At 37.0% G+C, this 13,155-nt stretch overlaps 1 protein-coding gene across 2 annotated transcripts in view; it reads left to right on the top strand.

Annotated features, from left to right (window-relative positions):
* Window positions 1-13,155, top strand: part of FCHSD2 (FCH and double SH3 domains 2) — a 294,045-nt gene that overhangs the window by 116,028 nt on the left and 164,862 nt on the right. For both annotated transcript variants that reach the window (XM_027083298.1, XM_027083297.1), the window contains exon 4: window positions 3,793-3,869. In XM_027083298.1, the coding sequence (XP_026939099.1) occupies window positions 3,793-3,869 (77 nt within the window). The remainder of the gene's footprint in view (window positions 1-3,792; window positions 3,870-13,155) is intronic.

The following is a 13,155-nucleotide window of genomic DNA, read 5'->3' as shown; positions in this document are numbered from 1 at the left end:
ATGCATCAGTTTTAAAGAGTAATGTAATGTAAAGTAATGTTGTGGGCCAGGGAAGTGATTCAAAAAAAAAAAAAACCATTTAAAAAAAAATTACCAGCCATGGGTTTATCTTCCTTAGCCATTTACTTGTGGTCGATTTTACTTTCTATACAAATAAACCTTTTATTCATAAGATGTAGCTTTAAGCATAATGTAAAAGGTAAACCAATTAAGTATAGAATGCTTTCAGAGGCATGAAGTGTTATTTAGGACCTTTCTGTAAGGGCCATGGAGTATTTCTTGAGCATCCATGCAGATTAGATCTTGAACAGCTGCATGGAGCACACAGAAGCCATGATTCCTGTCTCTCTGAACTAACTTGAATAAAGTCTTTCATCTAAAGATCTCACTGTTTGTCTATTTCATGAATCCCTCATCTCATCTCTGAAGCACTCCATTCAGTTTAGTACAGTTCAACATTGTGGTTTAGAGCTCTAGAAATTGCTCTTGTAACTTATAATGCACAAAAATAACAAGTTGAAGTAATTTCAAAAAATTTTAAAGAATTATATAAATCTACAGTGATTTTGTGGGCAAAGATTTAGAATGATAACTAGGGATTCTAATTCAAACTTAACTAGATTCTAATTCAAACTTAACTGTGACTTTAAGTAAATTTTGTATGTTCTAAGCGTCCAATTTCTCTGTAGTTATAACAGGCACTAACAGAATTAAGAGAAATAAGTGTATTGAGATGCTCGTTAGTAAGTTCACTTGTTTTATATAAATTTACAGTGCTGTCATTCTGCCCTCTTAGTCCTTCTCATAATCTGAGGCTCCTATCATATCCCATGTTCTATAAAAATTGTTCTGCAACCACTTTAGCAGTTATTAAACTGAAAAAGTCACTATCATATTATTGAGATGTAAATTTGTTAAGAACATATCAGATGATCCTTTCCTCCTCTGGGTACTTGTATCACATATTGCCACTTATTTGGCAACCCATCCGTTGCCTCCCATTTTATGCTGTATGCTTCCTATTCCTGTCTACATATTATGAGTTCTTTGAATTCAGGGATCTTAACTTACTTGAATCTTCATAAAAATTAATATGTACTGCCTTCTAAATATGGAATAAACTTTTTTCATTGCTTCAGAGTATCTTACACATATGTTCCCTTTCAGTAATGGAGATGGTCAAATTTGACTATAATTTTACTAAGGAACTTATTTATTTATTGTATAAAAACCATCTGGTCATAATCTTAGAAATCTGATATATTTTTTTTTATTTGAGTATATGAAAATTAGGGAAACAGAGAAATTTTGATCTAAACATTTCTAACTCAGAATGGCAAAAACACAAAAGGAGTTTGAGTATTATACATTAGAAATGGAATAATGTAGGTGGCATTTATTCGTGCAATCAGGGAACATTGTTGGTATCAACTAAATACTAGGCTCTTTGCTATAGCCTGGAGACATAGTGATTAAAAAAAAAAAGAAAGAAAGAGAAAGACAAGATCTGTACCTGATGGAGCTTGTAGTCAGCAAATAGGCAAAGCATATTTAAACCAGACAGTAACAATGTATAAGGATTATGAATACAGTAGGCTGATGAGAGAGAGAGCAACTGACTGAAGGGTGAGCTACTTTGTATACAGTGATTAGGAAAGCCCTCTTAGAGAAAGATAAAAAGTAAGACCAAAAGGATAAGGAAGTACCTAGATTGTGGTCTCTAAATATGGTTTCTCTCTGAAAGTAATCAGAATTCCTTGGAAAACTAGCTTACTGCAGATCTGGAATAGGGACTGTAAAAGAAAACAAAGAAATTATTAAAGTCTATTGGGGTCATGATATGGGAGCCAACTTGGAGGAGCTCCCACTGACCACAGATGTAGCATTTGGAGCATCAAGAGAATTGTGACTGCAGTAGATTGAAACACATCCATTATTCAAAATATGTGAGTTCATAATGTTACTTTAAAAATTCATTGTTCACTTTTGGACCAAAACTGGACAGTCAAGTATTTATCTTGCCTTTCCTCTGAGAACTGTACCTCAGCATACCCAAACAGTCCAGGAGGGATAGTTCTTTAAAAAAGAATTCAAGCTAATAAATGCAGAAATAATGATAAACTATTCTTTTTTTTTTTTTTGCGGTACGAAGGCCTCCCACTGCTGCAGCCTCTCCCACCACGGAGCACAGGCTCCGGACGCTCAGGCTCAGCGGCCATGGCCCACGGGCCCAGCCGCTCCGCGGCATGTGGGATCCTCCCGGACCGGGGCACGAACCCGCGTCCCCAGCATCGGCAGGCGGACTCCCAACCACTGTGCCACCAGGGAAGCCCTAAACTATTCTCTTTTAATGAAATGAAACCAAACACTTAGGCATTTAAATTTTCCACATTTTTCTTTATATACTTTTGAATATTTTGTGTTCGGAAATTTAAAAATCAGTTTAAAGGAGGGACAGCAAGAACTCAGCTGGTAGGAATGGGAGTGGTGGGAAGAGATTTCATACAAATAAAGAACGGTGTGAACAAGGTACAGAAGTGAAAAAAAAATTCTGTACGTATTCAGGGAAGACTAAGTAATTGTATTCCCCAAAGTGCAAGGTATGTAAGTGGAAGTATTGTGGATATGCAGTTATATGTGAGTTTTCAGAATACATAGGACCTGAAAATAGTGAAACCAAACTGTTGCCAAATTCAAAAGGAACTCGAGATTCAAAGGAGCTTCTCTGTAGTTCCTGCTACCCTTTGGGCTCATTGAAATAATGGTAAACAGAAACATTCAACAATGGATTTAATTAAGCCAAATTGATTTGGCAGCAGACCTTAGTAGAAAGGTACCATGTATAGAATGCACCACTGATTTTACTTGAGCAGCTTCTGCTTAAAGTAGGCAGTCAGTTAATGTGATTGTTCTTCATCTCAGCATTTTATTTGTTCTTTTTAAAGTTGCATATATAGAGATGAATATCCCAAAGTTAATGATTTCTGATCCATTACATTGGACCCTGTTACAGTGTTAGGGAACCACATATGTTTCCTTCTAAAAGTAGTATGCTCTATATTCAGAGTGAGTAGTTTAACCTTGCCAATAAAATCCTGTACCTATTATGGATACTCTTGTTGTGTCCAGGTTCATGTTTGTATGGATAACAATAAGTGAGTATTTCTTTGTGAAACTAATTTTTTCATTTTAAGTGATTTGTGCCATGGTATTATTTAAAAAGAAAAAAACTCTTAAAGTCTGTCTTGAAAATTACTAGTATGGAATAGAAACAAGGTTTGTCCATTAATTTTACAAGCCAATGTTTATCTGTCTGCTCCAAATTGAATGTGTTGTAGTCTTTCCTGGTATATGAGTTTGACTGCTGGGATTCAGAAATGCAGTATGTGCCGCAGCAGAGGAGTGATGGAAAATTGAGATGTCAAGCTGAGTAATCAGAGCTCTGTGGAGGTGGACAGCTGTGTTCCCTGTGATATACCGGGGTAGTTCGTTTTTATGGCTGGTCACATAGTTTGGTGACGTGGAAAGCATTTCAATTAAGTTTCAATTTTCCCATCTTTATACTCACCTTTTTCCTAAAAATGAGGATGAGAGAAGACTTTGAAAATAATGAAACAAGTTATGGTGTTCTACCATTTATCATTGGTTCTTTACTTCTGAATTAAATTTATATATGGAAAGATGGGATTTGCTAAGTAATGTATTTTAAGGAAAAGAGCTTCCTTTATAGCACAATACTTATTTTGTAATTTATATTGTATTTTATTATATTAAATATGTATTTTTTAACAGGGTATCCAGAAGTTGGCTAGTCAATATCTGAAGCGAGATTGGCCTGGAATAAAAGCTGATGATCGGAATGATTACAGGTAACTTAATAAGTAGCTCTTGCCCATTTTCTTTAAAACTGGTTTCACACAGAGCCATGTCACATATATACAACATAGACTCCAGTTTTTTAAAAAATTGCTTCTTTCCTCTGCTATGTTTTTAGATATAATATCAAAATTATCAGACAGTGTTAATGTTCTACAACATATATATTGTATATGAAATAGATCATTTTCATATGTCTTAAGCCAAGATTCCATTTTGTTTAACTGATACCCACATAAGGAATTTAAAGCAGATAGATGACAATGGAACACAAATTGTTTCCTCAGTGTCCTATAAATGAAACACATTATCACAACAATAATGAAACAAGATTGTAATTTCTATCATGATTATTGATTCTTTACTTCTGAAACAAATCCTACATTTGGAAAGATAGGATTCTGTGAGCCTAGGGGAAAAGAGTTTCTAAATTATATATATTTTATATATATGTATATATACATAGTATACAGACACACCCACAAGGTATCTAGAAATTGATTAGTCAATATCCCACATACAAATTTTAAAGAAGGTAGACAACAATGGAATATAAATTGTGTCTTCATACAGATATCTTTAAAATATTTATAATTTTGTTTAGAATTTGGTGTCTTTTTTGCAGTTAATTTGGAAGTATTTATTGGCTTTTGTGCTCAAGACTGTCCTTAGTGTTGAGGGAACCAGAAGTCAAAGACAGGATTTCAGAGCTTACAGTCTGGTTGAAGTTAAGACTAATTATTACTCATGAAACAATAGCAGAGAATCCAGGGTAATTAAGAACTCAGTATTGAAGTGTGTGGTTTGGAATCTGAATATGAAATCAAGTTGCTGGATCATCAGGTAATTTCTTAATGGAGATGGAAAACTGCAGGATACACAAGAAACCTTAATAGTTCTTCACAGTTGCAAGACTGATAACTTGGAAGGTGGCATGATAGCTATAAATAATACATCTATAGTTGCAGTATGGAATAATAAAGCAAAACAGGAAATAAATATAGGAATTTTCTTGTGGACATTTCAGTATCTACAAAGTTCAGCTAAGGGGGGAAAAGAGAGGAGATGAAACCCTAGGCGAAAGAGACAAGCAGAGCAAAGCCTTGAGGTGAAAGTGAGAATGATATGTTCAGTATTGCTGGCATGAGGAAAGCCTGACCAAGGAAGAGACTCGTTGCTAGAGAGTAAAGAAGGACTCCAACTTACAGATAGGTTCTATTCCAAGTTTGTTTGAAATTCAGGATGCAGGTTACCAAAGAAATAAGGATAAGGTTCTGCTCCCAGGCTAGCTTATGCAACCTAATTTTTAAAAGTATGTTAAGCCAACTTTTACTAAATATTTACTGTATACCAGATACTATGCTAGGAACTTTATCTCCCATGATTATCAAAACGTGATAATCAAACCTGTGAGGTACATATGATTATCCCCTTTTTATATATGAGGAAACTAAGTCTTGGGTTGTATGCTTTACTCAAGGTCACACAGCTATGTAAACACTCAGTCATTTATTCATTCTTTCTTTCTTTTTTCATTCTTTTTTTATTAATTAATTTATTCATTTTTGGCTTCATTGGGTCTTTGTTGCTGCGCACAGGCTTTCTCTAATTGCGGTGAGTGGGGGCTACTCTTCGTTGTGGTGTGTGGTCTTCTCACTGCGGTGGCTTCTCTTGTTGTGGAGCATGGGCTCTAGGCGCATGGGCTTCAGTAGTTGTGGCATGCCGGCTCAGTAGTTGTGGTCGTGGTCTCTAGAGCGCAGGCTCAGTAGTTGTGGCACACAGGCTTAGTTGCTCCGCAGCATGTGGGATCTTCCCAGGGTCGAACCCCTGTCCCCTGCATTGGCAGGTGGATTCTTAACTACTGCACCATTAGGGGAGTCCCTCCTTCATTCTTTATTTATGAGATAGATGTGAAATATCTACTTACATGCTAGTTGTTAAAGTAGACTTCAGGATTAAAGAGAGTAGAAGGTATGGTGCCTGTTGTTAAGGAGCTTAAAGGAGATAGCCACTATAAACAGTTGTGATATTGGGTAGTAGTAGAGGTGCATTGGGAGTGTAGAGGAAAACCTAGGCTTCTAGAGCTGAGTCTTAAAGGATGTGCAGGAGTTTGTCAGCATTGGGCAGAAGAATTCTAAGCAGAAGTAACACCTTAAATGCAGGGAGACATGAGAAAATATGAATGTTAGGTAGCAATGAAGTGTGTATGGGTTGGAGGGTAAGCGGAGTGGTGGACCTGGAGGATACCTAGATAGGCATCATGAAGGACTTTGCATATCACAGAGTTTCTTTTTTATTCAGAAGATAACAGAAGCATCAAAGAATTTCCATAAGAGGAATGACAAGTTCAACATACTTTAGTAACTGTATGAAGGTGGACTAAAGGGGTATGAAGGTGGACTAAAGGGATATGAGGAAGAATTCAGAAAGAATAGAATTGCAGGAATTTAATCCCTCATCATTTCTTATTTGAACCATGAAAATTATAATAGAAATTAGGCTGTGGGGCAGATTTCAGAGATATTTAGAAAACTGAAGCTAGAGGACTTGCTATTGATTTGGCAGTTTTGTTTTTGTGTTTATCAAATTTGTTCTGAGACAGACTACAAACAGTTTTCTGTGACTGTCAAACTATAAAGTAGTTTTCTCAGTATCTAAAATAGTTCTTGGAACATAGAAAGCATTTGATAAATATTTACTAACTGAAGGACGAAGTAGAGGGAGGGAGAGGAAGCGTTGTAGAATGACTCCCAGGTTTTTTAACTTAGGCAGCTGAGAGGATGGTGGTGCCATAGTGAAAAAAGACAGTAGATCAGGATTGAGGGTGAGAATGGCAGTTGCCATTTTTTGTTTGTTTGTTTATTAGGAGTTTATTTCAGCTCCAGTCAATTAAAATTTCCCTTTAACTTTTTTGTGTTTATATTTGTATTGTTAATTTAAAAATTCTTACCCAAATAATGCATGCTTGTTGAATGTGTAACAGAGTATAAAGTGTACCTCATCCTCTTTGCCAAGCATCTTCCATTCACATTTCTACTAGAGTAATTGCTGTTAGAAGTATTTGGTCTTTTCTTCCATATTTTTCCTGTGCAGTGCATACATGAACATAAACAGTTGTGCTGCTTTTAACAGAACTAGAATTATTATATACATATGCTTTTGTAATTCCCTCCACACATACACCTTCCATACACACACCTAAGGAGTCTATTTTACTTTATTTTTTATTTATTTATTTTTATTTAAATATGGTTGATTTACAGTGTTATGTTAGTTTCAGGTGTACAGCAAAGTGATTCTTCAGTTACACATACATATATTTTTTTCTGATTCTTTTCCATTATAGGTTATTACTAGATATTGAATGTAGTTCCCTGTGCTATACAGTAAATCCTTATTGTTTATCTATTTTATATATAGTGGTATGTATCTGTTAATCCCCTACTCTTAATTTATCCCTCCCCCTCCTCTTTCCCCTTCGGTAACCAGAAGTCTGTTTTCTCTGTCTGTGAGTCTGTTTCTATTTTGTAAATAAGTTCATTTGTATTATTTTTTTGGATTCCACATATAAGTGATATCACGTAGTATTTGTCTTTCTCTGTCTGGCCTACTTCACTCTGTATGATAATCCCTAGGTCCATCCATGTTGCTGCAAATGGCAATATTTCATCCTTTTTAATGGCTGAGTAACATTCCATTGGGGGTGTGTGTGTGTGTATCAATCACATCTTCTTTATCCATTTATCTGTTAATAGACACTTAGGTTGCTTCCATGTCTTGGCTATTATAAATAGTACCACTGCAAACATTGGAGTGCATGTATCTTTTTGAATTAGAGTTTTCATCTTTTCCGGATATATGCCCAGGAGTGGGATTGCTGGATCATATAGTAACTCTATTTTTAGTTTTTTAAGGAACCTCCATACTGTTTTCCATAGTGACTGCCCAGTTTACATTCCTACCAACAGCGTATGAGGGTTCCCTTTTCTAAGGAGTCTATTTTAGATGTCCCTTCAAGTTGGTTTGTTCAGGTCCCCTCTTCTTTTTAATGGCTATGTTAGTGCCATAGTGTGGGTAAATTATAGTTTGTTATCCACTTCTCTGTTGGTAGTTAGTTTATTACTATTGCAAATAATACTGCAGTGGATAACTCACGTATGCACATAGTTATATCTTTGTGCATTGTGAAAGTATATCTATAGGGTTAATTCTTACAGGGGAACATGCTGGGTCAAAGAGTTTATACATTTAAAATGTGAAACTATAAATTAACCTTCATCAACTCTGTCTTAGTATATTTTACATGTCTTCAAATTTGATTTGAAACTACCCATTTCTTTTTTTTTTTTCTTTTTTTCATTTTAACATCTTTATTGGAGTATAATTGCTTTACAATGGTATGTTAGTTTCAGCTTCACAACAAAATGAATCAGTTATATATATACATATGTTCCCATATCTCTTCCCTCTTGCGTCTCCCTCCCTCCCACCCTCCCTACCCCACCCCTCCAGGCGGTCACAAAGCACCGAGCTGATCTCCCTGTGCTATGCGGCTGCTTCCCACTAGCTATCTACCTTACGTTTGGTAGTGTATATATGTCCATGCCTCTCTCTTGCTTTGTCACCGTTTACCCTTCCCCCTCCCCATAGCCTCAAGTCCATTCTCTAGTAGTAAGTCTGTGTCTTTATTCCTGTTTCACCCCTAGGTTTTTCATGACATTTTTTTTCTTAAATTCCATATATATGTGTTAGCATACAGTATTTGTCTCTCCCTTTCTGACTTACTTCACTCTGTATGACAGACTCTAGGTCTATCCACCTCATTACAAATAGCTCAGTTTTGTTTCTTTTTATGGCTGAGTAATATTCCATTGTATATATGTGCCACATCTTCTTTATCCATTCATCCGATGATGGACACTTAGGTTGTTTCCATCTCTGGGCTATTGTAAATAGAGCTGCAATGAACATTTTGGTACATGACTCTTTTTGAATTATGGTTTTCTCAGGGTATATGCCCAGTAGTGGGATTGCTGGGTCAGAAACTACCCATTTCTTTTTATTTTTTACCAACAGGGCACATGGTCAATCTTTGAAAATTTTTGCCAGTCTGATGATACATGCACCATTTAATGCCATTAAACCCACCCCCGTTTGCCTGGAAACTAGACTTCTGTAATAATACTTTCTCTAAGACCTTTTTTTTATTTTATTTTTTTTAATCTTTGAGGACAGGTTTTTCAGTCCTGTCTTAGTCTGTTCAGGCTGCTATAACAAAATACCACAGACTGGGTGGCTTATAAGTAAGAGAAATTTATTTCTCACAGTTCTTGAGACTGAAGTCCAAGACAAAGATGCCGGCATGGTCAGGTTCTGGTGAAGTCCCTCTTCTGAGTTGCAGACTTTTCAACTTTTAGCTGTGCCCTTACTTGGTAGAAGGGGTTTGGGAGCTCTGTGGGGTCTCTTTTATAACGGCACTATTCTGCCTTCACCTCTGCAAAGCCTCACCTCCTAATACCATCGTCACCTTTGGGGATTAGGATTTCCACATATGAATTTCAGGGGACCACAAGCATTCAGACCATAGCAAGTCCTTTCTATGTAAATATTTCTTGGAGTTCCCTCAGCTCTCTTGTGACTGTTTTGAGTAATCTTATCTATATTTCTATCTTTAAATATTGCCTATAAACTAGTAATGATCTGTGTTTTTATTAACTCTTCAGCTTGGGAACCAACAAGTCAGCTGCCTCCAACTGTGACTTCTTTTCAGACCTCATCTTCTGTTAGGAATGTTAAGTAGCTGCTTCTCTGTCTGTGATCTCTCCCCTTCACAATTTCATTGCCACAGTACCACCAACCTGTACGTCTGTATGTCTTTGTAAAATAGGCCTACTCTCACCCCCTACTTGAAAATCTTCTATTGTTTTCTCCTTGCTAATAGTATGAAATTAAAAAAAAATTTTTTTTTATGATATCAAAAGCCAGGAAGCATCCTGACCCCAAATTACCTTTCTTTGCTCCTTTCTGGCCATTTCTCCTTTTTTCATGCTTGGTTCCCCAACCCTTGGGCACCTTAAGCTACAGTTGTACTGCAGTTCTTATCACACCTCAATTGGACTGAGTATCAGTCATTCTCCCTGCCTTTACTTCTGTTACCTAGGCTGAGGATAGTCTCCCTTCCTACTACCAAAAACAGCAATACATGAACACTTATTTATTAAACACCATACTTTCTCCTGTTATCAGTCACTGTGTAACTTAATCTTAGATTATGAATTTAACTTGTCACATTTTCTAGAGTCTTCTTGATGTGTGGTGCTGTATTCCAGGCCAAGGGTAGATCTGTGATTTTTGTTTGTTAAACTTTTGTTTTTACTTAAAAAAAAATTATAGATTCATGTGCAGTTTTAAGAAATAATACAAAGAGTGTTCTTATACTCTTCACCCACTTCCCCCAGTAGTAATAACTTGCGTAACTATAATACAACATCACAACCAGGAAATTGATATTGATACGATCCACCAATCTAATTTAGAATTCACCAGTTTTACATGTACTTATTTGTGTGTATGTAGGTGTATGCATATTAAGTTCTGTGGTGTTGTATCACATATGTAGATTCATGTGGCCACCACTACAGTCAAAATAAATTTGTTGGTTTATTTCTTAATAAAAATTTTCCCTGATAAGGTTTTCTCTGTTTTCCAGTGTAATAGTCATATGAGAAATAGTTCACAGCGAGATTTTAGGTGGTATATGGATCAATATTTTTGAATTTTACTAATTAAAACTTAATTATTATGGCAAGTTTTATTTTTCAATTAGAGTGGAATATGAAGTAGTAAGATACATATATTTTAGTTTAAAAGGTGAGTCATTTTAACAAAAAATAATAATGGTATAGGAGATATGAGGCACAAATTGTGTAAGACATACACAAAGAACTTAGTATACACCTTTTTTAAAGTGAAGAGACTCTTTTAAAAATTTTTAATAGTAATGCTGGACCTAGAACAATCTTATGTCAGCAGAAGAGTAGAGGTTTGGGAGCCAGACAGATCTGGGTTTGAATCTAATCTCCATCATTCCCTCCTCTCCTTCCTCCGGTAAATATATATTGAATGAGTGCCTGCTGTGCCAGACCCTGTTCTAGGTGCTGAGGATACAAGAGTGAATAAAACAAAGCTGCTGCTGCATGGAGTCTTCATTCTAGTGAAAGAAGACGACAATAAGCATATGAGTAATTAAACATTGTCACTTGGTGACAAGGACAGTAAGCATAGTTAAAAGAAAACAGAGTACCAAGAAGTGGTTGGCACTGCAGTGGATATACTGTGTAGAGCCTAGACTTTAGGGAGACAAGAGCAAAATCAGAGAGAGGTCATTTAGGCTATTATAGTAATCCAGGCACGAGATAATGGTGGCTGAAACCAGGGTAGTAGCAGTGGAAGAGATAGACAGTAATCAGATTCCATTATATTTTTAAAGTCTAGTGAACAGTATTTCTTGGTGAATCTGATGTGGAATATGAGAAAAAAAGGAGGAATCAATGATGATTCTAGGGGTTTGGGCTTGAACAACTAGAGGTTTGAGTAGCTGTCAATGAGATGGAATAGATTAACAGAACAGATTTTAGGGAAATCAAGAATTTGTTTTTGGACATGTTAGTTTTAAGATACCTACTAAATATCCAAGTTGGATATGTTAAATAGGCAACTGAGGGGTTAGGGAAGATGTCTGAATTAAAAATTCAGGAATAGTCAGCATAGTGACAGTATTTAAAGCCTTGAGACTGCATGAGCTTATCTAAAGAGTGAGTGTGAAGAGAAGAAGCTGACTGTGGGGACACTCTTAGCATTTACAGGGCAATGAGATGAAGAGGAACTAGCAAAGGAGTCTAAATTGTGGCTAGTGAGATAAGGCTAGACCAAGAGAGAGAGAGCTATAAGAAGCTATAAGAGAGCTAGAAGCCAAGTAAAGATAGAATTTCAAGAAGGATAAACTAGGTCAGTACTGCTGATAGACTGAATAATAGGCCCAAAGCTTGAGTTGACTATTGGGATTAGCCACAGGGAGATCTTTAATGACCTTGACAAGTAATTTCAGAATGGTGGATGCTAAAACCTTATTTGAATTGAATCAAGAGTGACCAGGAGGAGAAGTGGAAACAGTAATTTCAGACATTTCTTTTGAGGAGTTTTGCTGTTAAAGGGAGCAGACATTGGAGTGGTAGCTGGAGAGAAATGGAGTGTTGATGGAGGGCTTTTTTTTTTTTTTTAAGATGCAAGACATTATATGAGTATGATCCAGTAGAGAGGGAAAAGTTGATATTGTAGGAGAAAGCACAATTACTGGATTGCTGTTGAGTTAGAGGTTATATATACAGATGTGAAGAGTTGGCCTTCAGAGCACAGGTAATTCATTGGAGTAAAAAGAGGGATGACACAGTGTATGGGTGCAAAAAGCAGGGAGATAGGTAGATGTGGAGGGAGCATGTGGACATTATCTTCATACTTCATTATCAGCTGAAAGTGTGGTCATATTAGAGGTTTGAGATGAGAGGAAAAGGTGGGAAGTAATTATCTAGAAGAGTGAGCAAATAAGTGGATTAGGGGAATATAGTAGGATTGCTGGGGGGGCCCTAAGGGATTATTTGACATCAGTTGAAAGTGAGACTAGGCAGCATGATTATTGTTTACTCCAGCAACGTTCTATTGCACAGACATGGGTATGGTGTAAACAGAATTTTGGATTTAACCAAGTTTGGAATTTGTAGATTATAATGACCGAAAGAGGACTTCCCTGGTGGCGCGGTGGATGGGAATCTGCCTGCGAAGGCAGGGGACACAGGTTTGATCCCTGGTCCGGGAAGATCCCACATGCCATGGAACAGCTAAGACTGTGCCACAACTACTGAGCCTGCGCTCTAGAGCCCACGTGCCACAACTACTGAGCCAATGTGCCGCAACTGCTGAAGCCCGCGTGCCACAACTACTGAAGCCCGCGTGCCTAGAGTCCGAGCTCCGCAACAAGAGAAGCCACCGCAAGGGGAAGCCCGCGCACCGCAACCAAGAGTAGCCCCCACTTGCCACAACTAGAGAAAGCCCATGCTCAGCTAGGGTGTACCTTAGAGGGTGATCATAATGGTGGACCATGAAATCTAGGCTGGGTAAGGAGCTGTAAAGGGAGATTATGAGAGGGAGTGAAAGACAGTGGAAAGGAGGTAGGATGAAATGGATTGTGGGCTGTGATAGGGTTGAATAATTGTTGAAGTGAGA

This window comes from Aethalodelphis obliquidens, unplaced genomic scaffold (genome assembly GCF_003676395.1).
Source record: "Aethalodelphis obliquidens isolate GAN/ISIS:26980383/991018 unplaced genomic scaffold, ASM367639v1 scaffold50, whole genome shotgun sequence".
In the NCBI taxonomy this organism is placed as follows: Eukaryota; Metazoa; Chordata; class Mammalia; order Artiodactyla; family Delphinidae; genus Aethalodelphis; species Aethalodelphis obliquidens.
This window is presented reverse-complemented; position numbering and strand designations above follow the sequence as displayed.